The 27,131-nt window shown below is 42.1% G+C and overlaps 1 protein-coding gene across 2 annotated transcripts; it reads right to left on the bottom strand.

Moving 5' to 3' along the window:
• Positions 1 to 8,470: 8,470 nt before the first annotated feature.
• On the bottom strand, positions 8,471 to 25,745 carry LOC127344827 (protein MOR1). Of its 2 annotated transcripts, none has more exons than XM_051371158.1 (53): positions 25,428 to 25,745; positions 25,156 to 25,261; positions 24,941 to 25,064; positions 23,561 to 23,640; positions 23,304 to 23,481; positions 23,156 to 23,220; positions 22,391 to 22,473; positions 22,197 to 22,282; positions 21,991 to 22,104; positions 21,170 to 21,289; positions 19,864 to 19,966; positions 19,467 to 19,603; positions 19,303 to 19,368; positions 19,103 to 19,211; positions 18,931 to 18,971; positions 18,420 to 18,491; positions 18,220 to 18,324; positions 17,749 to 17,854; positions 17,500 to 17,612; positions 17,251 to 17,338; positions 16,996 to 17,096; positions 16,582 to 16,689; positions 16,400 to 16,505; positions 16,242 to 16,321; positions 16,013 to 16,162; positions 15,836 to 15,911; positions 15,610 to 15,734; positions 15,262 to 15,522; positions 15,085 to 15,159; positions 14,916 to 14,997; positions 14,706 to 14,827; positions 14,537 to 14,629; positions 14,376 to 14,453; positions 13,533 to 13,628; positions 13,331 to 13,432; positions 13,146 to 13,247; positions 12,797 to 12,979; positions 12,603 to 12,714; positions 12,268 to 12,344; positions 12,087 to 12,166; positions 11,831 to 11,896; positions 11,626 to 11,743; positions 11,325 to 11,444; positions 11,175 to 11,252; positions 10,931 to 11,089; positions 10,702 to 10,860; positions 10,527 to 10,624; positions 10,276 to 10,432; positions 10,068 to 10,184; positions 9,867 to 9,962; positions 9,546 to 9,617; positions 9,237 to 9,462; positions 8,471 to 9,132 (listed from the first exon to the last, which is right to left on the bottom strand). In XM_051371158.1, the coding sequence occupies exons 1-53, from the start codon at positions 25,588 to 25,590 to the stop codon at positions 8,888 to 8,890; spliced, it is 5,979 nt and encodes a 1,992-aa protein (XP_051227118.1). In that variant the 5' UTR covers positions 25,591 to 25,745; the 3' UTR covers positions 8,471 to 8,887. The 2 variants fall into 2 exon arrangements, with proteins under 2 accessions (XP_051227118.1, XP_051227119.1); XM_051371159.2 differs by having other exon boundaries at positions 8,471 to 9,129.
• Positions 25,746 to 27,131: the final 1,386 nt, after the last annotated feature.

Genomic DNA, 27,131 nt, shown 5'->3' with positions numbered 1-27,131 from the left:
CTTGTTGGGCAACTTTCACCAATAGACTAGTGGCTTCATCCGCTTATCCAATAATTTTGCAAAAAGAGCTGGCAATGGGATTCCCAGTCCCAAATTAATTAACAAAAATAGACACTCATCCATGGTATGTGATTGTTGGACGGCACCCGAAGGATTCGGTTAGCCATGGCTTGTGTAAGCAAAGGTTGGGAGGAGTGTCATCATAATACAACTAAAATAAAAAGGCACTCCTTCATGGTATGAGATTGTTGGCAGGCACCCGAGGATTCGGTTAGCCATGGTTTGTGAAAGAAAGGTTGGAAGGAGTGCCACCCAAAAATAAAATAAAATGGGAGCCGCTCTTTGAAGGTTTGTCTGGCAAGGGGGTTAGAGTACCCGCTACCATTCGTTGACAACAACATACACCTCTCAAAACTTTATTTTTATGCTCTCTTTATGTTTTCAAAATAAAAGCTCTAGCACAAATATAGCAATCGATGCTTTTCCTCTATGGAGGACCATTCTTTTACTTTCAATGTTGAGTCAGTTCACCTATTTCTCTCCACCTCAAGAAGCAAACACTTGTGTGAACTGTGCATTGATTCCTACATATTTGCTTATTGCACTTATTATACTACTCTATGTTGACAATATCCATGAGATATACATGTTACAAGTTGAAAGCAACCGCTGAAACTTAATCTTCCATTGTGTTGCTTCAATGCCTTTACTTTGAATTATTGCTTTATGAGTTAACTCTTATGCAAGACTTATTGATGCTTGTCTTGAAGTGCTATTCATGAAAAGTCTTTGCTTTATGATTCACTTGTTTACTCATGTCATATACATTGTTTTGATTGCTGCATTCACTACATATGCTTTACAAATAGTATGATCAAGGTTATGATGGCATGTCACTCCAGAAATTATCTTTGTTATCGTTTTACCTGCTCGGGACGAGCAGAACTAAGCTTGGGGATGCTGATACGTCTCCGACGTATCGATAATTTCTTATGTTCCATGCCACATTATTGATGTTATCTACATGTTTTATGCACACTTTATGTCATATTCGTGCATTTTACGGAACTAACCTATTAACAAGATGCCGAAGTGCCGGTTCTGTTTCTGCTGTTTTTGGTTTCAGAAATCCTAGTAACGAAATATTCTCGGAATCGGACGAAATCAACGCCCAAGTTCCTATTTTCACCGGAAGCATCCAGAACACCCGGGAAGGACCAGAGGGGGGGCACTGGGCCCCCAGACCATAGGCCGGCGCGGCCCAGGCCCTGGCCGCGCCGCCCTATGGTTTCGTCGCCCCTTCGACCCTCCTGCGCCGCCTCTTCGCCTATTTAAAGCCCCTGGATCGAAAACCCTGATACGTTCGACGAAACACACAGAAACCTTCCAGAGCCGCCGCCATCGCGAAGCCAAGATCTGGGGGACAGGAGTCTCTGTTCCGGCACGCCGCCGGAACGGGGAAGTGCCCCCGGAAGGCTCCTCCATCGACACCGCTGCCATCTCCACCGCCATCTTCATCACCGCTGCTGCTCCCATGAGGAGGGAGTAGTTCTCCATCGAGGCTCGGGGCTGTACCGGTAGCTATGTGGTTCATCTCTCCCATGTACCTCAATACAATAATCTCATGAGCTGCTTTACATGATTGAGATTCATATGAGTTTGTATCACAATTTATCTATGTGCTACTCTAGCCAGGTTCATAAAGTAGTTTTATTCCTCCGCACGTGTGTAAAGGTGACAGCAGTGTGCACCGTGTTAGTACTTGGTTTATGCTATGATCATGATCTCTTGTAGATTGCGAAGTTAACTATTGCTATGATAATATTGATGTGATCTATTCCTCCTACATATGCATGAAGGTGACAGTGTGCATGCTATGTTAGTACTTGGTTTAGTCTGTTGATCTATCTTACACTACAAGGTTACTAAAATATGAACAGTAATTGTGGAGCTTGTTAACTCCGGCATTGAGGGTTCGTGTAATCCTACGCAATGTGTTCATCATCCAACAAAAGTGTAGAGTATGCATTTATCTATTCTGTTATGTGATCAATGTTGAGAGTGTCCACTAGTGAAAGTCTAATCCCTAGGCCTTGTTCCTAAATACTGCTATAGCTGCTTGTTTACTGTTTTACTGCGTTACTACTGCTGCAATACTACCACCATCAACTACACGCCAGCAAGCTATTTTCTCGCACCGTTGCTACTGCTCATATATATTTATACCACCTGTATTTCACTATCTCTTCGCCGAACTAGTGCACCTATTAGGTGTGTTGGGGACACAAGAGACTTCTTGCTTTGTGGTTGCAGGGTTGCATGAGAGGGATATCTTTGACCTCTTCCTCCCTGAGTTCGATAAACCTTGGGTGATCCACTTAAGGGAAAACTTGCTGCTGTTCTACAAACCTCTACTCTTGGAGGCCCAACACTGTCTACAGGAAAAGGAGGGGGAAGTAGACATCAAGGAGCTCCAAGCATCTTGTAGTAGAGATGATGGTCTTGGCCTTGTGAGGAGCTCCATGCATTTTTCCTTGTACGCAAGCCCTACAAACACGATCCTTGCAAAAAGAGACATCTTCTTTTAGTCCGAGAATGTGGCCACCCTTGTGGAGACTTTGCAAAGTCCTCATGTTGACATGGGCTAGTCGGCGATACCATAACCAACCCTTGTCACCTTTGGCGAATAAGCAAAGAGCGGAAGATGTTGTCTTTCCGGAGAAATCGACAACATACAAACCATTCTCTACATATCCAACAAAAGCTACATTGAGTGTCTTGCTCCACAAGAGGACCACCATATGTTCATCAAAGAATGTGCATAATCCCATATGAGCAATTTGATGAACGGAGAGTAAGTTGTAACCAAGGTTCTCGACAAGGAGGACATTCACAAGTGAGATGTCGGGTGTTACCACCACCTTGCCAAGACCCAATACCTTAGAGCACGTGTTGTCGCCATATGAAACGGTAGAGAGAGAAGGCACGAGGTCGACAACAATATCCTTGCTTCCGGTCATATGACTTGTGGCTCCACTATCAACCACCCATTTAGCGCCACCGGAAGCATAGTCCTACAAGGAATCAAGTCTTGGATTTAGGTACCCATTTTTCAATGGGTCCTAGCATGTTAGTAACAAGGGGTTTGGGAACCCAAATAGTCCAATCAACATTGTCCTTTGGAGGATCAATAAAGCGAGCACGAATATGTCCATAGTAATCAACAAAAAGAACATGAGAAGGGTTGTTAGAGCCGGCGAAACCCGCCGAGGCGGAGTTGGACACTGCATCCCTTCTTGAGCTAGCATTGCTCCCTTCACGGTTGGTCTCCATGTTCTTCTTGTCCATCTTCTTCTTGGTCCTCCTCTTCCTCTTTCTCCTTGGCTTGGTAGCCACTCCTCCTTCATTGCAAGAGCCCTCTTTGGCTCCATCTTTGGCTTCAATGATTCCTTCCAAGTACTTGGCTTGAACTTGGAGTCTCTCCACCTTGGCCTTCAAGCGATTGACTTCATCTTCATGTTCCGGGTGTGGATGGCAAATATCGAACACTTGGACCTCCTTTGCCTTGTTCACCCGGAAGTGTTCCATCAAAGCTTCTTCTTGGAGAGCGTTCAACTTCATGAGCAAGCGCTTGTCATTTTCCATCTTGGCAATGTCGCTCTCATGAGTGCAACATGCACGGTCCTTTCTCAAGGGAAAGTACTCCTTCAATGTTTCTTCTTGCATGGAGTTGATATCCATGAGCTTGGCTTCCCTTCTCTTCAAGGCGGCAATTTGCTCCTCATGATCACAACATGTATCCTTCTCCTTGCTCATGCGGAGACACTCCACCAACGACTCTTCTTGCTTGCTACTCAAACTCAATAGCTTGGCCTTGGTGATCTCAAGAGCGGCAATTTCTTCTTCATGGTTGCAACATGAGGTCTTCTCTTTGAACAAGCGGTAGTACTCATCCAAGGCTTCTTCTTGAAGAGCATTGACTTCCAAGAGGAGAGCATTGTGCATCCTCAAGGAAGTAACTTGATCCACAAGCTCATCATGGGAAGAATCGGGGTCTTCATCGTCTTTTGCTTTGTTGGCTTCCTCGAGCGAGATCATCTTCTTCTTGAGGTCACCAACCAACTCTAGAGCATGATCTCGATCCTTGGTGAGACGTGAAACAATAGCTTCATTCTTGTCTTCAAGCACAATGACACTAGCTTCAAGAGACATGCGAAGATTCCTTTCATCATCAAGCTCCTCCTTGAGATTGGCGAGCTCAAAGGCCGTTTCCCTTTCCAACTTCTCCCTCTTCTCAATAAGATCTTGTGCCGCACCAAGTTGGGCTAAGAGAGCCCCAACATGGATCTTGGTGTCCCCCTTCATGTTAGTGAGAAAAGAATCCAAGGAATCCAAACCCATAATCTCACGTTTAATGGTGAGACTAGTGGCATCATCAATATATGAGACATTAGTCGAAGAGGATGGTTTGGAAGGGGATTTTACCTCCGTAGATACCTTTGCCATGAGGCACCGTGCATTGTTGGTGACGAGGTTCTCATTTGGAGAGTCGAAGAGGGAGGTAGAGGGAGTGGAAATGGCGATGGCGGCCACTCCCTCTCCTTCCTTGTTGGAGCGCTTGTCCTCATGCTCACCATCTTCATCGGAGGTGTACTCTTCACAGATGATGAAGGCTCTAGGCTTCTTGTTGGAGGAGACCTTGTCGTCATCGGACCTTGGGGAGAACTTGGAGAATCCCTTGGAGAGAGGCTTGTACCTATCCTTTGGGATAAGCTTTCCACCATGATCTTCTCTTCTCTCAAACATACAATCCGCGACAAAATGATTCTTGTCACCGCAATTGTAGCATGTTCTTCCCCTTGTCCTTTCTCTTGGGCTCTTGGAGGGTCTTCTTGGAGAATCACGTGATCTTCTTGGTCTTGTGTTTTGGGACATGTTTCCATCCCAAAACTTCTTGGCGGCGAGAGCCATGTGCTCATGGTAGTTGAGCTTGAGATCATCCGAACCCCACTCAACGGGATCCTCATCACTTTCACTAGCTTCATGCACCTTCATCTTCAATGCAAGATTGGGCTTGCGGGAGTTGTGGGCGCGAGCAACAAGATCCTCCGCATTCTTCTTGGAGATGTCCATAGCGATGACTTCGCTAAGGACTTCATCGGATGTCATAGTACGGAAGGAGGCGTTTTGGCGGATGGCCGTCAACTTCACTTCCTCATAAGGGAGGAGAGCGTTGTAGAACTTGCGCTTGATCCAATAGTCATCCACGAACGTTGCTCCAAGATCTTGCATTTGCACGGCAAGAGCGATGAGGCGTCGGTACATTTCTTCGGGGGGTCTCTCCTTCAATCATGACGAAGTTGTCGGCCATGTTGTTCACTTCATCAAAGCGAGAGCTTTGGATGCTTGCATTGCCGAGGAAGAGCTTCTCAAGTTTGTCCCATGCTTCCTTGGCGCTCTTGAGCGAGCGGATATGAGCGCGGTCCTTGGGGGAGATGGCCATATGAATCATGTTGATGGCGGTGGCGTTGAGTTGGTCATCCACCACATCTCTCCTTGTCATCTTCTTGGGATCTCGCGGTGAATAGCCCTCCTCAATGATACGCCAAAGCTCGGTAGAAGCGCTGCGCACATGTGAACGCATTAAGAATTGCCAATTCTCAAAGTTGTTTGACTCGAGTAACGGTGGTGAACCATGCGACAAGATATGCGGCATCGGTATCGGAACGTTGATGGTGTAATCATTTGGTGGTGGCACCGCATGATAACTCCCTTGACGTTCCTCAACCGGTGTGTCATCATCCTTCCCTTTTGTTGAAGTGCCGGTATCCCCAAGCCCTTCCTTTTGTGTATCTTTTGTCGCTTCCGCGACAAAATCAACAAGAGGAAGGGTGTTGGCTTTTGGTGGTGGATCCTCGGCACTTGCTTTTGGAGGAGGGTTTGGTTTTTGAACCACCAACTCCATCATCATCGCCTTCATTTGGGCATGGATGACTCCAATTTCTTGAGGTCATCCAACGTAGCCGTCGTGGAATCGATGGGCGATGATGGAGCGGGTGGCTCAAGGGAAGGTGACCCATTCACAACCGTCTCTTGTTCGGCCATTTCTTAGGCGGTAAAGCCCGAGCAAGAAAACCTTGCTCTGATACCACTTGAACGGATCGTAGCGAACAAGAGGGGGGGGTGAATGGCGCTACGGCAAATTTTAGTCTTTTTCAAGTTTTATGCAACGGAAGGTAAACGTGTGACTTTTAGCAATGGGGGTGATCCTACAATGAATCTAGAACATGTGCAACATGTAAAGGAATCAACAAGATAACAAAAGTGAGGAGCGAGACAACCGGGGGGCGCGAGGCGAGTTGAGGTTTGTTTCCCGCAGTTCCCTCCACTAAAGGAGGTACGTCTGCGTTGAGGAGGTGCTAGTCTCACACAAGAGACTAGGCGGCCACAACACGAAGGAAGGCCTCACCCTCTTCCTCGAGAGAGCTCCACGGAGGTGCTCTCCCTCTTTCACTAAGGCACCGGTCGAGGCGGTGATTCCTTCACAAGGTTGGGGCGAGCTCCACACACACAAGGATGCTCCCAGCACCCTATGGAGCTAGTACATCACCAAGCTAGACTCCATAGCTGCACATCTCCAATGCTCCACCATAGGAACCCATCACCAATGCTCCACCATAGGAACTCTTCCAATGCTCCACCAAGAAACTCTCCAAGGCTCCACCAAGAAACTCTCCAAGGCTCCACCAAGAAACTCTCCAAGGCTCCACCAAAGGAACTCCCCAATGATCCACCAAAGGAACTCTTCTCCAAGATCCACCAAAGGAACCCTACCACCAAGATCCACTAAGGAATAGCTAGTATTTGTGAAATCTCTCTTGGTAGAACTATAGATCGGGGTCTCCTCCACCTATCCTCAAAATTAGGGCAAGATTGGTTGGAGGGGGAAGGAGATCCACAAGGATTAAGCTCAGCAACAATGGAGGAGAGAGAAGGGGAAGAGATAAAATCGGGTGGGAAGAAGGGGCCCTTAAATAGGCTCCTCCAAATCCAACCGTTATGCCCGGATTTGGCCTAAGCGGTACTACCGCTTTGGAGTAAGCGGTACTACCGCCCTGAGTTCGAAATCACCCCAGATCTGGTCAAAGGACCCAGAGCGGTACTACCGCCCGCGGTACCGCTCGTGGTACCGCAATAGGGTCCAGACCTTACTGGATCCAGAGCGGTACCAGGGCGGTACCGGAGCGGTACGATCAGTAACGCGTTACGGTACCTCAGCGATACCGTGAGCGGTACTACCGCTCGTGAGCGGTACTACCGCCCAGTGCTGCGGGGTACCGTAACTTGTTACGGGGGACGAATTCAGCACAGACTCGAGAGCTGCACCGAGGCGGTACCTATAGGGGTAGCGGTACTACCGCTAGAGGTACCGGTAGTACCGGCCTGGCTAAATCTGGTTTTCTTCCCTTTTTCTCTCCAACTTTGTTACCTCGCTAAACACACACAAAACCGGAAAACCTATCAACTACGCTTCAGTCTTCCGATCTTAACGCATCCGGCGAGGTCACCGTGTACTTGCAAATCTAACAATGATACTCAAGGCACACGGTGAGATTACTCAAGTGTTGTCATCAAACACACAAAACATGGGATATGAATTTTGCTCTTACAGTTTCTTCATCATCATCATCCCCACAAGAATATTCTTCTTGAGTTGAGAGCATAATGGATGTATCCATGGAAGATCTTGCCATAAAGCAATGTGCATTCTTGATGCGAGGGTTCTCATTGGGGGATTCAAAGAGGGATGAAGATTGAGTGGAGGTAGTAGCAATAGCGGCCACTTCATTTGAGGTTTCTTCTTCATCACTATCATTGTCATTATCCTCGGAAGAATACTCCTCTTGAGTTAATAGCACAATCCTTTGTTCTTCTTATTCTTGATGAATGGTCTCTTGTTGGGAACCTTCTAATCTTTGTTCTTATCCTTCGGAATGAGCCTTCCACCACGAGTTTCTCTATTCTCACATGGGCATTCGGCGATGAAGTGGAACTTATCACCACAATTGAAACAAGATCTTGATCTTGGACACAAGCTCTTGAACCCGCTTGCTTTGTTCCTTTTGATGTTTTCTTTTTTTGCCTTGGATGGATCAACCAATAAAGTTCTTGCATGAAATGACATATGGTCGGTCTTGGATGGATCAACCCAAAAGGTTATTGCATGAAATGTCATATGGTCATGGTAATTTTGATATATTCTTCTAAATGTTTGGTCGACCTTTATTTGGTTTGACTTCGAAAAGAAAACCTTAAGCTTTGGATGGAGGTACTAATATCTACACAAACAAATTAATGTTAGTATATATATCGCTTAATATATTACTCTTCAAACCTGAACAAACTTAAAAAGGTGTTGAATTAGGACACAATAAATAGTACTTGCATATTGGGCAGGAGAGAGGGGAAAGAATAATCACAGCCCATCTGTTTCACATCACTGAAATTTTCTAGAAATCACAACAATACAAGAATATGGTACTCGTCACCGAAGTGATGTTTTCACAAATGATTAATGCAGTTAACTTAGATCACTCGATTCTATTGCTATACAACACAGAAAACTCAACACCGTCGAAAAAAATGTGTCAAAACACTAATCAGGGCCTCGAGAGGCAAGCTACAGGCAAAACATCTGGCTAGCTATCTAAAACTACACCGGAGAGAACTCTGCAAGAATGGGTTGACCAGGAACGCGGGGATAACAAAACGTCAGCCCCGCATCATGTAGTGCATCTGACATACCTATCTACAAATAGCATGACTATGCTGCAAATTTACAGTCAATTACAATGGTTGGTATTTATCATGATACTGTCAACTGTATTTAGAGTGGATCCATAGACCCACTCTTCAGCCTCTCCATTCGTGCTTGCAGCCCAGATAATGCTCTCTCGTCCATGGGTGGAATATTACTTTGTGTTTGTGGTTCACCATCCAGTCGTGTCCCCCCATGTAGCATATTACCGTTCATACTTGCCAATGGCCTTGTATGAGCTCCATCAAAATTACCTCCTACAGCTGCAGCTTGCATGCTTTTCATTCTTTCCCTGAGAGCATCCAGTGTCCCTACTGGTGAAGAAATAAATAGTTCCAATAATAAAAAACAAATATCAATAATTTTGATACCATACAATCAAAAATCCAGATGCCAAAAGATAGCGTAAGAAGTAGACCTGAGGATTGGAATCTATCGGTCTGTTGTTCAGTAGATTGTAGCCTAATATCAGAGTCTCCTTGGACTCTGAAGGGATCATCTTCATTACAATCGGTTTTGCTATTTATCGATTTTGTGTGGACAGGAGAAGGTGCGAATTTTGGAGAAGGTATAGATGCTATTGGAGGTGGCGTTGATAATGGAAGACTAGAGGGTGTTCTTCCAGCTGCGGCATTCTTCTCCACCTGGATGCACCACAAACACATTTCTTATATCTCAGTCGAAAGTACCAAAAGACTCAAACCCATCCAAGGAGGAGATTACAAACCTGAGCAAGCCCATCTCTGATGTACGTTCTAAATGCTTCACTTGCATTCTGAAGCTGAGCAAATATATCAACCTGAGGAAAACATTTTCTTGAATCAGGAAATAAACCAGAGCAGACAGCTTAAAATGGCAAAGATTTAAAAAAAAATCGAAATTCCAAGTTTCAGATTTACTTTTCTAATGATGCAAGCAGTACTAGTGTAAAATCAACATCAAATATATTTCCGAATGAGTGGGTGGTAGATATGCAACCCATTTCATTTGAATTCAGCTTAACCAGCAAGGCTAACTGCGGACAGTGATACTACTTGATAATATATACCTTTGGGTACAGCTGGGTTATCCTGTAGAGCTCATAAAGACCAATAGTGCATGTTTGCTTATCACCAATTTTCTTGAATACTGCAGCAAGCTCTTGCTGATCATACCCAAAACAAAGGCCAACAATGTATCAAATAAGTGTGTGAAGTTTAATACAATCAAACTACAAGCATGACGTGACAAAAGAAACAAGTGGTGCAACCTTCAATTGTGCATCAGTTGAATGAACTGATGGATTTGCATTGTTCGATGCAGCGTCACCCCAGTGAGTTTGGCCCATAGGTCCAGATGGCGTCAACATCCTTGCTGCTGCAAGGGTCTAGGATGACCCAATAGTATTTGCTTAGACAAAAAGGAGGCACATAGAACCTTCCTTGGAACGCTCAAAGGACATGATATTCAAATCCTACCTGAAGATTAAGATCAATGTATGCCAGAATGATTGGCTGAGGTTCAGCATCTATAGGGACCATTGAAAGATGACCTTTTATTGCTGTACCTCGAAGCTTTACAAGTTCATGCAGCACAGTTTTGACCATTCTTAGTGGTTTGTCATCAGCTCCAGCCCTACATCATATGCAATGCATCTCATGTGACTGAAATACAAAAGGAAAAGATTGAAGAGATAAAAAAAAATCAAATCTAATGGGTCAGCACAGACCTCCTCCGTATCTCTTCCATCCCAAGTTCTTGTAAATAAATATGAACACTCTGAAGAATGCGATCAAGGTCAACTTCGTATATCGTACTTTGAAGAACCTGAAAAGATGACACATGCCATCAAAATTGACACCCCGCACATATTCACAACAGTCCATACACAAATAGCAGCATACCTTTGTCAATTTAATTAAACATTTGACAACTAAATCTGAGAACTTCTGATTTTTTACAGCAAGGGACTCTGATGGAGTTGGGCATGGCCATCTTGAAGGGTCTAAAGGCCTCAGTAAGTTGATTAGTACAACAAATGAGGATGTTCTCTCAGCATTATCCTGCTCAAAGTAGAACCATTAACACAGCAGACAGCAAGCTTAAGAGAATATGTAAAGAAATAACACATACCAGGATTTTAAGCATCAAAACATTAAGAGCCTTGAGTAGTTGACTACCATCATCCATAAGAGGAACTCTTTCATCTAAAAGCCAGAGTAGTAGCTCTGTGATAAGATTGTCTAAGGTACCCTCCTTCACAGCATGAGCAAGTCGTTTGATCTGGAAAGTCTGCAGAATAGCAACTAACTCAGTAAACAACATTAAACAAATATATAAAAAGGAAAGAAAAACGAGCATAGACTTGTTAACAGACCTGCATGAGAGTATTTAAAACGTATTTGCAAGACCTTGAAGAAGCACCAGATAGGCTGAAATTAAAGGTTTTTGGAACCTGAAACATATGTCATCATCGAAGTTAGCAGAGTTACCAAAAGCTAAGCTGAAGAAAACAATGAAGGCTTACCATAACAGACAAGCATGAAACTAATCTGTCAGCTTCTTTGATGAGATCGTCAAGCACAGAGCTTTCAGGGTCAACTGCCTGAGTTAGCTCATGGCATATGACTTTCATTCCTTCAACAGACTGCATGAACAAAAACATAATATCAATGTTACAATTCAATAATGGATGTAGAAATGCGGTAAAGCAAATAGGTTGTTACAGGTAGATATCAAATACAGTAATAGAAAAAGGAAAGAACAAAGAGCACATCAACGACGGAAAAAGAGGTGGCCGAACTATGTAAGTGAGTAACAGCACAAACCTGCTCAGGCAAACCTAATGCAACAATATCAAGAGCTTCCCGCCAGTCTGCAGGACCAGCTGCTGCTGTTGCCATCTGCCTAGGTACCATATGGGCATCGGCATAACCAAAGTTTTCCCTATTCATAGACAAGCATACACAAGTGGGGTTGTGTTATGGAATACAAAAGGAATTACAGACCCATTAAATAAGATAGCTGGAGCACCTTGAGGTCATCGATCCTGCTATTGAACGGGAAACTAACTCCCCACTTTGTTCTGCTACATCAGACCTATATCCAAAGAATAATAATAAGTAAAAAGATGATGCCATAAACAGTACACATCTGGGTAGTGAACCAAGAAGTGAACTGTTATGTTTCTTGTTCAAAATTGCCCGTCTTGCATTTTCACTCCTAAAAGTTGAGTAAAGGAAGCAATATACAACACAGGGCATGAATCATTTAAAACAAGGGAACTAACCCATTTTCTCTAACTGAACGTCTCAAAGCTGCTCGAGCATCACCAGGCCTTCCTTCTCTCCTCTTGTCCATTTCCCGAGCCTGACAATATACCATCATAAAACCTTTGCTTTATCAGGTAAATGAACGGTTTTACACTACAAATGTTACAAATTTCTTGTGGACTGATAGATGATGACGACCTTCCATTTAAATCTATCATCGAGCATACTTCTTTGAGCATCTGAAAGTTTTCCAACAAATCGCCAAACATCGTCCCCTGCATGACCAAAAGAGTAAACTAAGAACATCTTGGGAATCAATTTCATTACTTGTCACCAAGCCGCAATTATAGCTCATACCCTTAAGTTCAAGTATGAAAGCAAGGATGTTTGATGAAAAAAGGAATACAATTCTCAAGAGTAATGGTCCAGGTAGTAAAAAGGCTTCCAACACAGGACCAGGTAGTACCAAATAAAAACAGGTCTAATATAAAATGAAGAATCAAGTGCTGGAAATATTTAGGGAAAAGCCATACCAAGGTTCTTGTAAGCAGTGGCAAGCGTATTAAGAGCGGCTTTCCTGATTTCTCCATCACGCTCTGCTGTTAATGCAGCGACAGAGGGCAAATTTTTCAACAAACCACCAACCTGCAAGAGCAGAAATAAGCATGACCATAAGCAAGAAATCTACCAGCTACTACAGAACGGTGGATGTGAGGGATATACATACCTCAGTCCCGTTATTATCCATGAAATATCCAATAATATCAACACACTCTATCCTAGTTCGGTTATTCTTGGAGCGCAGTCCCTCCAAAATATAGGGAAGTAGTTTTGGAAGAGAGTAGATATTCATCATTTGCTTTATCAGCTCCCCCATTTTCTCCCTGACTTTCTCAATGTTGTGACCAGACTGCAAATAGGAGAGTTATTTAGGTTCGAAAAGGAAGTCCCATACTGCAATATAAGTACTATGTGTGTTCCACCAAAAAATCTAGGAAAACAATATTTCAGGACGGTGTTTGAAAGAATTCTCATCCAATTATACTTCGCAGCGTTAAATTTCCAATGGTACCTACCTTCTCTATAAGGCAAGGCAAGAAGATTGCAGCTTCTGCTTCCGTTAACATGTAAGATTGATCTTTCAGACCATCAAATAGCTCCGGTAGAAAGTCAAGAACCTACAAGTCAAAATAAACAAAATACTCAGAACTAATTTTGCTATGCCTAGAAAGAAGAACTTAAGTTTCCGTAGTTAGCATACCTTCAACAAACAAGTTGTGTTAGATTCACAGAAACGCAAGACAAACCATCTTAGTAAGATATCAAGAAGCTCAACCACTTCTTTCCCACTTGAAGGAAGTGCCTGCAAAATTGGACAGTGTCGCAACAAAAGGATCATATGAGCTAAGGTTACACAATCAAACAGGAGAGATAGAGTTTCAATATTGTTATCTATTTCTAACCTTTTGTAACAACTCAATACCATCAATTTGCCTCTTAAAGTCTGAGTTCCATAGCCGCAAACTAACATCTTCTCGGAAATGCTTAAATAAATCAACCTGCAGATGATTTTTTTAAGATACCAGATGATGATAACAAATAGCACATCACGCAAAGCAGCCAATTAACTACGCAATGCCAGTTGAAAAAGTAAAATAGAAGGAAGATTGGCATGTCGAATGAACAAAATATATCAAAACGGTATATTCTCTACAGTGCATTGCAGCAAGCAATATTTGCTGGAAGAAGAAAAATATCAGGCAGATGAGCACATTTCAGGAACGTACGAATATACACCTACATGTTGGTGAAGTGCTCATGACAGAAGAGCAGTGAGAGCAGAATCTAAGATAAAATCCAAACCAACTCAATAATATGTAATAGAACTTGTTTTGTGCCATTTGAATATGTAATAGAACTCGACACAGTAGTGTGCGCACCAGCTTTGGACACAACGACATCTGCTGCTTACTAACCTGCTATACCAATTGACCAATTATGAGTTCTGACATGACACAACTGCATAGCATATGCTACTGTTTAAATTAATTAAGTTAGCTAATGTGGATGCAGATTTGTGACTGAAATCAAATCAGTGTCACTGCAAAGTAAAGGTAACAAAGAGGGTATTCCATGCCATATAACAGTGATAAATGTGTGTCCCCTAGGTATCATGTTTCGCTTCTGTTAAATGATCATTTCATGTTACATCTAACATATAATAGCATGATTTAGGGCGTGAGACCACAACCCAGTACAGAAATATAAATATAGGTACAGATCAGTTCTGTTTCTGCAACACAGACCTTCAGTTCATCAATCTGCTCACGCCGCGGTTCTTCAAACTTGAACTTACGTACCAAAACACGTCTCTCCCGATCTTCCTGCAAAATGAAACATATATATGAATATAAGAGTCCAATGCATAACTTTGCAAGTTGCAGGAAGGGAATTGATGATGGTCTACCTTGTTTGAGTCCTTAATGTTAAATAATGCCTGAGATTGTAAGGAGTCTTGGGAAGAAATCATAGTAACCGAGGCCCTTGCTGGAACTCCTCTCTGACAAAAAAATAAAAGATAACTATCAGAAAAAGGCATTTTCCACAATAACACAGACAGCAAAAGCCACACGCACTTGAGATGCAGCTTTGCCAACATTAGACCCACGATCATTCGGGCCATGCTTGGCGTTCTTCAAACCACCTTTTGATGGCAAACTTATGCTTGTTGTCACCATCTTCACAGAATCAGATAATCCTGTTTGTGATGCAATAATACCAAATTAGTACAGAAGACCAAGTGTTGAGAATAAGCCCAAAATGTGAATTAAGATTAGGCTAGACACCTTCGTGTACATTGGACAGTTTCAAACGCTCTGCTACAATGGCCATAGTAGGGGATGGTAAATCCCTCAAGTTCTTTGCCACCTATGCCATACAGCGAATTCAGCCACTGGAAAAGGGTTTCAGAAAAATGAACAAGTGAATAAAAGAACGTAACAAACAAAACCATACCACTGCTTGGCCGCAGATCTTGAGAATTTCATTCATAAATGTCTCAGCAGCTTTGCGGACTTCAGATGATTTATCCTATTCAACAGAAGTATATAAACACATTAGATTTCATGTGAACTGTGTGTGGATATATGAAAGACGAATACCAATGAAATAGCTCAACTATCTAACTAATACCATCAAAGAGGATGCAGACGGCTTCAATAAAGGCAAAGACTCAGCAGGATCACTCAATTTTGAAACATGCTTAGACAACCAATCAAAAAGATCCTTGCGGCCTTCTGAACCACATTTCTGATCACCCAAAGCTACCGTAATATAAGGAACCATCTTATCAAGTTGAGCAGCAGCAACCCAGGAATCTAGAGCAGTCAATGTGCACTCTCGCATGTGCTTCTTATTGTCACCAATACACTTCAGCACGTCTGCCAAAATACCCTAGATCGCAACATAAAGTTGCAGTCATTATAGGTGCAAAACAGTACTAAGAAACATATAAAAACAGATGTAGAATTGGTTGCAAACCTTGCTTGATTTTTCAACGGAAGGGCCCATAGCAGATGCAAGACCACCAATCGTCGACAAGGTCGCCATTACTAGATTTTTATTACTGTCATTAAGACGGCCTCTTAGAGCTGTGAACAGGTCCGCTGCAGGTACAAGACCAAAACGACAAGGGTTTGTGAATTGAATGAACATCAACGAATATAGCCTATTTAACAGTTGTTCGAGATAGACAACGAAAAAGAACCTGTGCCGGTCGGCTGAATGCGCTTATGGGCCTCCTCCACAATTTTGTTGACTGCTTCAATGGACTCCAGCCTTACCTGTCATTCCACATTTCACATAAGTACAACATCAATATGACATGCAAGCAAACTTACAGAATTAGCCCAAGCGGTTAAGGAGAAACCAAGTTCCATAGTACCTTCCAGTCTGGGCTTCCCAAATTTTTCAGTAAAGTAGGTGTTATCTTAGAACTTATGTCTTCCCTCGGCAGCCCATCTGATGAGGCACCAGATGAAGACGATGCAGTATCCAAAGCTCTAACTGTTCTTTTTGGAGGAGCAGCAGCACCCTGTTAATTCAACATAATTCATGCCGTTAACACTCCAAACAAAAAATACATTTTCTATACAATGACCAAGACATCATACCTCAAATGGATTCTTTTCATATTCAGCATCGAGAGCACTGAGAAGTGCCGGTTTGACATCACTCAAGAAGCCTTTGATGTCTGGAGGAAACAATTACTTAAACAACAACAAAATAGGCATTCATCAAGCCATACATAAATTAAGAAACTAGTAACAACCTGGTCCTACAAACTTATGCAGCACACCAATCAGTTTAATAGTTGCATTTCTAGTTGCAGCAGCGCTTGATTGCAGACCGGTGTCTTTGCAGAAATCAATTATATCCTGGAAAAAAAAGAAGAGTATGAAAATAGTGTGGTGTCTTTATAACTGTAGATAATACTTAGAAAGTAAAGTGCACCTTTAGTTTCAAATTGGAAATCCCAAAGTCTTCGACGGCAGATACCATCCAAAGAATACCCTCACTGAGAACCTTCGGGTTCTTGTGCTCTTTCATTATTTTATATAACTACAAAATAAAAAATGATGGAAATAGTTATGATGGTTACCAAACATCATCCAGTCAGTGGAAAGTGTTCAGTACTTTTTGTTGCAATGTTTGAGATCATAACACACAGAAATTCTTTGTATATTAAAACTGATTTGTTAGTTGTAAATGCATCAAGTTGAAACCGTTCAGCGGTTCATGTGTTAAGATTCATGCGTGTTCAGATTCATGCGTGATAACCTTGCCACCAAATTGGGGCTTGTGCAGAAATTGTAAATATGAATAAAAGGACTGAAGTGATGACTTGATTGCAATGTTATACCATACCCTATCAAACACAAATCCTGGCCCAACTGCCTCACAAAACGCGGTGAGACATTTCATTGCAGGTGCTCGAGTTTTTATATCAGCAACCTTTTCACTTATGCCTGAAATTTTTTGAATGTAATAATAATTGGAACAATCAGCATTATATCAAGCATAATCAACAGTTGACATGGAGAAGGTACACTGTATGATCAATGCAGGGAATGTTCATGTAATCTAAAATGGTGTAGAAACTGAAGTAGAAGGAGCTCATACCAAGAAGGCATAGAACAACACATCGCTTTAGAAACTTCTTTACAGTAGAGGCAATGTAGGTGATGACCTCTATAACTTGTTGCTGAACCTGTGTTGTTTGAAATATACATGACATAACTTCCCTACGGAAATATTTTTTCTCAACACAAAATTATTACTTCCTCTCTTCACAAATAGAACGACATTTTAGCAAAATGATTCAGTTTGCTAAATCGTCATATATTAGTGAACGGAGGGAGTAATACATACCTGCACGTTTTTTTCACTCCATCCAGGTACAGCACATAACAAACGAACAAGGAGTTCAGCAGATTTGTCGAGTTCTGTGAGATTTTCCACATCCTGCTTTAGGATGCCAATAGCTGACAAATAGTACAGCATTAGTATTTAAATATGCCATCAAAACATAAGATATAAGAAAAATGAATCAAAGCTTATTCTGCCAATCCAAATAAGATTTTAAAAAAAAAAATCAGGCAGCACAGGATCTTCGCTAACCTTCAAGGCGCTCTTTCCAGACAGTGCTCTTTAGCTGGGAAATTGTCTCCGTTTTCACGGTAGAATTTAATCTCTCCTCTATTTCTTCCAAACTCATCTCAGCAGGCTGCAAAAAATCAAACAAATAAGTATGTGAGCTTGCACCTACCTTCATCAGTGAATTATTTACAGTTATTACTTTGTAAATATAACATCTCATCACTGCTACTGCAAATCAGTTGGGTTTAACGGAAAAACCTTCAGTCCAATATTTATGGTTAGTATCCTTATGGTAAATAAAAAAGCTGAAGTTAAATAGTCTGAACACTGAATAATTTTTACCAATTTTCCATAGAACTGAGTGATAATTGATAAAGATTGTATGCGATTTAGACTAGCAGCTAATAGCTGTTACAGATTTAGTGCATAACAATAAAATCAGAACAAATTTGCTTCTAAGGACGCGGATATTTATTATGACAAGCAAGTCACCTCAACATCTTCAACCTCAGCAGCAGCAGAGGCCTTTGATTGTTGTCCACCATCTGTCTTTTTTGTACCGGTTGATTTTGCAGGTCCGGATTTCTTAGTCGCAGCCTAACAACAACACAAACATGGTGGCCAAACATAAAGAGTAGAAACTCAACCATAGTATGGGTATACGCATCCATGAGCAAGAAAATAATACTAACCACTGCATGGACAGTCTTCTTTCCACTAAGCATGCTTGCAGCAGATCTCCTCATTGATGAGCTATCTGTAACCTAGACAAATACATAATAATCATATTTGATTTGCCAACTGAATAACTATATATCAAGCTACAATGATGTAAGAAATCTGTTATTACGATAAATGTGATCCATAAGCTTAGCAGGCTACTGCATAACAGTGGTGGCTTCTCAAGGCACTTCTAATTTCCTATTTCGAATAAAACAACTCAAAAGAATCATTATGCTAGCCATGACAGCAATATGTACAGTTATTCTAACAAACAGTGTTCTAAAAGGCAGCAGCCCCACCTAGCCAATTTATCCTGCCTAGGCCACCTGATTAGCGCATAGCACATTGGTGAAGACCGGTAACAAACACAATTCAGTTTAGCATGCAAAGAGGCAGGCCCGTTATTCGAGGAGAAGCTACAGACTACAGGTGGTAATGTGTCGTGGTGTTAAAAATATAATCAGAAGATATAAAAGGTACCTCGCGAGCAGATGTGGCGGCTCCTGAAGTTGAGGCAGGTGCTGAAACGGCATGGTTCGTGTTTGTTAGGTTCATGATACTGTTCTTCTAGAAATCAATAAGAAAAAGAGATGTATGGTTCTCATGTAGAAAGATGGAAAGCAGCACAAGGAATAGCAACTCAAACCTGTACCTGAACTTAAAACAGTATCAGTGGCAGAACCAATCATATCTGACAGTTTCTTTTTCCTCACATCGTCTAATTTCTCCAGGGACCGTTCCAAAGGTTTCATACCAACCATCTACCAGATAGCAAAAGTGCCCAAAATTTTTAGAATTTAACATTTAAGGATATAGAGATGCAAGAGAAAGGCACAGTCAAAAGAAACAGACCTTAGCTATGGCAGTCAAAACAGAAAATGAAGAATCCCGAACTTCAGGGGTGCTATCATTCAAGCACTAACAGTAAAAAATAAAAATCAGTGAAGACGCAAAACATAAATACAGGTAAACAACAAGAAAAAACCCCAACCGGTGACCAAAAACTGGCTGTTTACCTCCATGCAGATAGGAACGTATTCCTTGTGCAACTTTAGGACAGTTGCCTTATTGCTTGTTTCAATGCAAAATGCAACCCAGTTCAACGTTAACGATCGAACAAGAGGGACCTTGTTTTTTACAGCCACCCGAATATCTGCAATAACACAACAAACGAATTTCATAAAGATTACCAACTTTGCTTCTTCTGGTATGTATAAAACAACGCTAAAAACATGTCAGCTTTCACTTCTTAAGATATGTATCCATTATATGAAAAAAGTGGGCGACCACTTAAAGACTGGTCAGCTGAAGTCCAAGAAAACATGAGACACATTTCCAGCCAGACTATTAGTATGTTAAAAAGAATTTGACAGAACCCAGCACCGAAGATGCAGCTATTAACAAAATACTAACCATCAATCACATCAAGAAGAGTGATACAGCCAGCCTTATGAATTGCTTCAAGCGTCTGAGTCAGTGCTTCTGTCATAGTTGCTTTTTTCTCTTTCAATTTTTCCTGTTTAACAGAACAAGGACATATCAGGTCAAACATGTTGCTTCACTTGATCAGCATTTCAAGAAAGTGCAGCATAAAAATTTGATCAGGCAAGAAGAACAAATGTACTAATACTCAATTGTCATGAGCCCCTGTAAGAGGTTACATTATACAACATGATTAATTTAAAGTATCTTAATTGGAACATAAGAGGAAGTCACAATCACAAATGAATGCAATCAAATGAAAGGAGGATCTCAAGTATTAACTATTTTATTACACAGTATAAATACCATATGCATTATTCTTGGCACTAAATTGTAGTCTCGGCATAATATAAATCAGTATATCACCATACAATCCAATTATCCAGAACACAGATTCCTCACCACGTGTGCGCGCACTGTTACTATTATGATGCACTACATCTAAGCGAAAACTAATCTATAGCAATGGTCATAGTGCCCTGGTCCTAGAAACCTGGGCAACAACCAGGCAATAGATCATACATTGCAAATTTATTTACGATCATGAAAGAGGATAAGTTCTATCTAACATATAGAGAAAACGTACTTAGAATGGTGGATTTAGCAAAACTGCAGCACCCTCACCCCCCCCCCCCCCCCCTGTTGGATTTACCATCCAACAGCCCCACCTTTGTGCTCTGATTATGTGTTGTCTGTCACAATACCAACCCCCCCCCCCCCCACACACACACACACACCCACACACACACGATGATCTGTGACAGTAACACCAGCAACCAGTGTTCAGGATTAGCCCTACCTCTTTCCCCCACTTTCCATGTTAAACTGAATTAGATTTAATCGCATCTTGAGACTTCCTTTTTCATTTCAGCTCGAAGGAGTTATTTTTTCACCCAGTCAGATGCCCGGACCCTTACAGCATAGTCACAATTGGACAACACCTCAATCTTACAGGCGGGCAGGGTTCAAACTACCCCAATCAAGGCAACAAACTGTAGTGCATAACTGATACTAGTCAGCCTTTAATAAGTGGATAACATAAGAACATGCAAATTTGGCAGCACTAATCAGTCATGTGACTAAAGTGAAGAGCAAAATATCACATTTACAAAAACACAGAACACTCCTTAGTGTAAAGAAGATCAAGCATCTTAAGCTATAAGCTAGCAGATATCACAAACAAGAAACAACAAGTGATTTATGATCATTCAGAAAAAAAAATGATATTTCAACTTACAAGTAAAACAGGAAGCAGATTCCGTGAATTTCCAGAAAAATGAGTTCTTAAACCTTTAGCTAAATTCCCTATTGCTTGAGTAGCTTCCACTGCAACAGCCAAATTAACATCTGTAACAAGCTGCAACAGGAAAAAAGACAGGGGAGCAAGTGAATCACAAATTACAAACATTATTAGAAGCAACATCTTTATGATAGCACTCAGGATCCTGAACAGTTCTCTGATAACACTAGCAACATTAGATTGGCAAGGAACAGAAGTAAAAGAAAATAATTCAAATGCTTCTATCACAAAATGATGCTACTTCCTCCGTTCCAAATTAAGTTTCACAGATTTGTCTAGATTCACATGTATCTAGACACGTGTTAGTGTGTAGATACATGCAAATCTAGACAAATCTGCGACATTTAATTTGAAACGGAGGGAGTACCACAGACCACAGTAACTCAAGAACCTTCCGAAACAACATAACTCGACCCCCTAAAGAATATAGTGTGCCAACAGTTCCAAATTAAGTATTGCAACCCTACAGAACATAATACAAACTCCAAGAGATTTCCAACATAACACTATAAAAAAAATTATGCATGTAGTCTCAGTTAAGTATTCACCTACACATTACTTGGAAGTGCAAAATACAAACTCGATATAAGTCAGGACAAACACTAAAAGGATTTTTTTATAAATATAAGGAAACAGGAAAACATAAGATGAGTCAGGAAACAACCTTAAAATAAACCACATACTGTGCCAATAAGTAAAATCAGTGTGAACAAGGGCAAATTTCGATGTATGATGAGATAGTTCAAGCCAATATTAACCTTTTTAAGAGTTCGTGAAACTTCATTAAAATCACCAGGAGCAATTTTCTTTGTTGAAGCAAGCTTAGTGAGCTCTGCCACAGCGTCCCTTCTTTCAGACCATTTAGTTGCTTTCTGGTATGACACAGGACACAATGACATCAAAAGGTTATATAACCGTAATAACCTTTTACGATGACAGTGTGTATGCAAGACAGATCACATACCACGCCATCCCAAAATCCAGATTTTTCAAGTGGAGTTAAAATATCCACAGGGTCAACAAGATCATATTCATCGATCTCCATAGGGGCTAGAAGAACAATTGCATCAGTACTCTCACAGTAAATATAAAAGGTTAACATACTTGTCAACAATAGAAATGAAGATAACAATAACAATGCCCCGGAAAACAACAGACCATCTGGCACTGCGTCGTCACAGGTACTGGCGCCTGTTGTCTCTGGTACAGCTTCCTCCTCAAGCTCCTTTTCTTGTTCGGATCTAGTAAACAATATTAAAATCATATACACTTTCAATATATGATTGGCCATGCTGCATTATAAAAATATGGTACTCACAAATATATGAGTATGGCAGAAGGAAAAAAATATCACTGCAAGCCCTATAAGGCATAATTTCTTGGTACCAGAAACCTCTAGAGCACTTTGAAGAAGCCTTTAAAGAAATTGTACATGTGGCAAATAATATTTCCCTGTTGAACTATCCTACAGTAACCTACTTCAAATCAGTATAGTTCTGCAGCAGCAAATTTCAGAATGGCCCTTTTACTCCCCTAAAGAATTGCATTTGCCAGATAATCACCCCAACTAGAAGAGGGTTATCCAAACCATTGCAACACTTGTGAGGAGTAAAATGGACATTTTCCCTTGTAAATATGAAGTTTGTTCATCTCTACTCACTATTAATGCATGATAAAAAGAAATATCCAGTACATTGTGATAAACAAAAGTACAAAACATAGATCAAAGTTGTATCAGATGCTGGGAACTGCAGTAGACTTTTATCATATTATTATGAATGTCTGCCATTTTATCATAGTTTCATGTAGAGTCACAACACAGCATTACAGCCTGGACCTAGAATAGATGTTTATTTTCCAAAGTTATTCAGAAATTGTGTAGCTAAAATGTATCAAGCAGACATGTTCTTCAAAAATGTTGACCTTATCTTGCGAGTTGGCCTAGCAATCCCCGAAACGTTTGATAGTTCTGCTTCCAATTCTTTTTTCTGCAAACAGGAAAAGTGATTATACTGTTGGCTTGTAATATAAATTATCAATAAAAACATTGCACTGGTGCAAATAATCCCACCATTGTATCTCTCATTTTCTCGAACAAAATTGACTTAACAGGCTCCTTGCCAATCCATCGACAAAGTTCAAGCGTCAAACCCTTGGAAGAAGCCCGAACGTTCTGATCTGGATGATCGAATAGCTCAGGAAGCATCTTTAGAATCTTTTTGGGTGGTACAACCTTAGCTCCGAATTCACTGGTAGGAAAAAAAGTAGTTAACAGAGTTCAAAAAAACTTGTTCTAACAAGAAACCAAATTACCAGCTAGGAACTTACCTAAGTGCTTGAAACATAACATCAATAGCAGGTACAACAGCTTTTGCCACTTTATTCTTTACAGCTTTCTCCATAGATTCCTGGTGGCAGTTTGAAAAAGTTAGCATGCTATCAATTATAACTACAAAAGGGAACATATGGTGGTACAAAGTACAATGGCATCACAAAAATTGATTGTCGAGTAAGCGACAGAAAAAGAATACGGTATTAGATAAAGGCTGGTCATCAATGCCTTGTGGCAAGATATGATGCAATCACCAGAATAAATCCTTTTATTATAAATGCTAAGATAAATCAACAAGCTCATGAAAATACTTGAGCGCTCAAGCAAGATACTTGCAATTGCAAATAAATGATGGGATACCAAATGAAGGTTCTCCTATTAACAACTGGAATCTAATTCGTGCTATGTATATATGCTAAATAGGTCATGTGTCGAAAGATAGGACGGAGTGAGATCTGTGCAGCCGACCGATGCTTTGAAACTTTGATCATTTAGTTTATGTGGTATGTAAATATACTACAGAATATTTATGTCATAAGACTTGTCTTCATATACTTTCATAATATATGAACTTACTTTTACTAGTATATTGCGATATTAGCCTTTGCACCTAAGACTGGAATGACTTTACTAGAGAGCAAATTAATCACAGATGTTATTATTAACATGTATGTGCACAAGCATGTGTACCCATCTCCATCCTGATGCTAATCGTCATACTGGTACACTATTAGACCACGGCCACAATCATCTCAATGCATGTTAGAATGGGAAAATAATCTGTTTTGACAGTACTTACGAAGGTTAGGCAGGGATTGCTTACAAATAGTGATTAGAAAAGTAAGTACTATATGTGTGGGAAGTTGAAAAAAGGTAAGAGTTGTCTTCACCACACTAACAGGTGCTCCCAAATAATGCAAGCTCAGGAAGCCCCCTCCTGGGATGCTGGTAACAATAATTAAGTAACTAACATAAATTTCCGTATTAGAACAGCTGAACTACTTGCAGAATTGTGGAGTCGGTGGAGGAGGGGAACTGGTGTTTGGCGTCTCAGGCATTGATCCATGGTTTTATGCACTGAACTAATAAACAATTTGTAACGCACCGTTAGCTAAGTGGTAACTAAAATCTGCTTCAGTATCCAACACTCAATCCTATGGCATGGGCCTAACGCTTTGGATGTTGTAACAGCATTGGTACATGGGCATTACATGTAAGTTCTGCAGCTGCGTGTAGCTGTAGAATTACAAAATGTGCGGCACGAGTTGTCGCGGACAAAGTGGCTGCTCTCAGCAGACCATAGCTAATTGCTCAATGCATACGAATAATCATAGTCCATAGCTTAAATAATCAGCAAGCGCAGTTTCTCCACTTACAAGGAAGACCTCTGACGCCTCCAGCTCCACCCAAAGTAGGAATGCGGCTTGAGCCTTCTCGACAGTCTTGGGCCGACCAGTGAGGCACTTGGCACAAATGGCGTCGCACACCTCTTTGGCATACCTGGGGACGGGCCAATTCCAAAAGGCATTGGTCAAGCAACCAGAAGCACGGCAGATAACAAATGACGTGCTAGCACGAGGTGGACACGCACCTGGATACATCGGCATCCGCGGCTCGCTGGAACGCTAGCAGGGCGTCGAGCGCCTTCTCCTGCACGGGCGCGTTGGAATCCGAAACCGCCTTCTTGAACAGCGGAGCTAACCAACAAAACAAAACAGCGGCGCTCATCAGATCTAAACCGCGCGGAGAAATCCGAAATGGAGAGGCGCGCTGGCGAATGAACGAAGCGTGTGGCTCGGATCCGAGCGCTGAATGGGGCTGGGGGGGCGGTGGATCGGGGGGGGGGGGGGGGGGGGGGCGCACCGAACTCGCGGAGGCGCGCGTCCTTGGGGTCGGTGATGGAGTCGCAGAGCGCGGCGAGGTCGATGTTGGCGTCGTTGCGCACCTTCCAGTTCTTGTGCTGCAGCCGCTCGTCCCACGGCAGCTTCTTGGCCTCCTTGAGGAGCTTCTCGTCCTCGGTCGACATGGCCGGCCGCCGCCGCCGCCGCTAGAGAGACGAGGGGGGCCGCCAATGCAATCGCCGTGCCCGGATCGGTGCGGCGGGCTAGGGTTTCAAATTGTGGCGGTGGCGTTCGTGGGGGAGTTCGGATCCGAAGGGGGAAGATGGGAGGGGGGGAATAAAAAGGTAAAATCGATTATTTCGAAAGTGGAAAAATGCAGAGTGAAATAGAGGGAGAGCTGCGTGAGGTCAGGTCAGGAGTGGAGCGTCATTTTGTTCGTGCGTTCCGCCCGTTCGGGTTCGTCTTCGTCGGTAGGTTTCAGGTCGGGGTCTACTACTACGCGCACGAGAAGGTGCGGTCGTACTGTCGCTTCCCGGTGGGCCATGTCCTGTGCTCCTTCCACGCGCCGGTGGCGATGATGATTCGGTACCGAGCGCCCGTTTGTGCTGGGCGAAGGCGAGGGAGACGGAGCGTGGGACGGTGTCGGTCCGGTCGGGGGTGTTTTGAAAGATTTTGAATTTCCGTTGAAGACGGGGCGGAAATTGGTGCCACGTGTACGGATGAGATCTCGTGCATGTACCATTTCTTTCATCTCGTGCACTCTAATGCTGAGCAGCAAATAGCCTCCACAGCGTCACTTATTTTTTATCCTTTCAACTGCTCTGCCTCACTTGTCATAGCGATCCGGATTATGGACGTGGTAGTACTAGCTTTTTCCTCGAAAAAAACCTTGGTCTACCGATGCTTACAAAGGTGGTTGAAAGTTCAAATTCTTCTGGATTACGAAACCAATACTTATCTTTGGATGAAGATAGATCAAAGCGAAGCTTTCACCCTACGAACATCATCGGTGCTAGCCACTGTGGGTCGGTCACTCACAGTAAATCACATTCTACCGGATAATGTGAACTCGTAACGTCGTATGAACCATGCCGCCAAACAAAAGGGGCTACGCTTGGGGGGGGGGTCAGGGGTTTTCCATGGCATTGGCAGCACGATCACGGAAACAAGATCATAGGTCAATCCTAAACCTATAATAATAACTTTACAACATCGGCTCTAATAGCACGGAAAGGATACGGGTAGGCTACACTAGCGCAACTAAAAATATCTACCGCGTAAACCAGAATTATTGTACCCATAGATCACGGACTTATCACTAGGAACTCGGTGAAGCACGTCGGAGCGGTATAATCGTAATACATCCTCGTCACACGAGCAGCTCCATCTTACGTGGATCATCCAAGTGCTACAGATGAAACGCCTTCAAGGTATCCACACGTGTCGGATTGTTAGGTCCGCACGTAAAAGTGAGGCATGAGAGGAGTGGTGATGTCTGCAAGAACACGGGACGTGTGTAGCTAGTTCCAAAAGTAAGAGTATCGAACCACGGTGGGGCTGATTGGTAATGGTTTTATTGCTTCTTGTTATCTTCACTAAGATGTACACAGGAGTTATCCTTAGTTCTAAACAAGAGGGGTGTGATAAGAATTTTTGGTGTTTGGAAATTGTAAACAAAGTAATAAAGATTAAAACTAAGTCGAATAGAGACTGAACTATGGGTGGT

The sequence above is a fragment of the Lolium perenne genome, chromosome 3 (genome assembly GCF_019359855.2).
Source record: "Lolium perenne isolate Kyuss_39 chromosome 3, Kyuss_2.0, whole genome shotgun sequence".
Classification (NCBI taxonomy): domain Eukaryota; kingdom Viridiplantae; phylum Streptophyta; class Magnoliopsida; order Poales; family Poaceae; genus Lolium; species Lolium perenne.
This window is presented reverse-complemented; position numbering and strand designations above follow the sequence as displayed.

Coding starts and splice junctions, on each gene's coding strand:
- LOC127344827 (XM_051371158.1), bottom strand. CDS start 25,590: ATGTCGACCGAGGACGAGAAGCTCCTCAAGGAGGCCAAGAAGCTGCCG. Junction 15,523..15,609: donor CCGTTGAAAAATCAAGCAAG/GTTTGCAACCAA, acceptor GTTGCGATCTAG/GGTATTTTGGCAGACGTGCT. Junction 10,861..10,930: donor TTTTGATGCTTAAAATCCTG/GTATGTGTTATT, acceptor TACTTTGAGCAG/GATAATGCTGAGAGAACATC.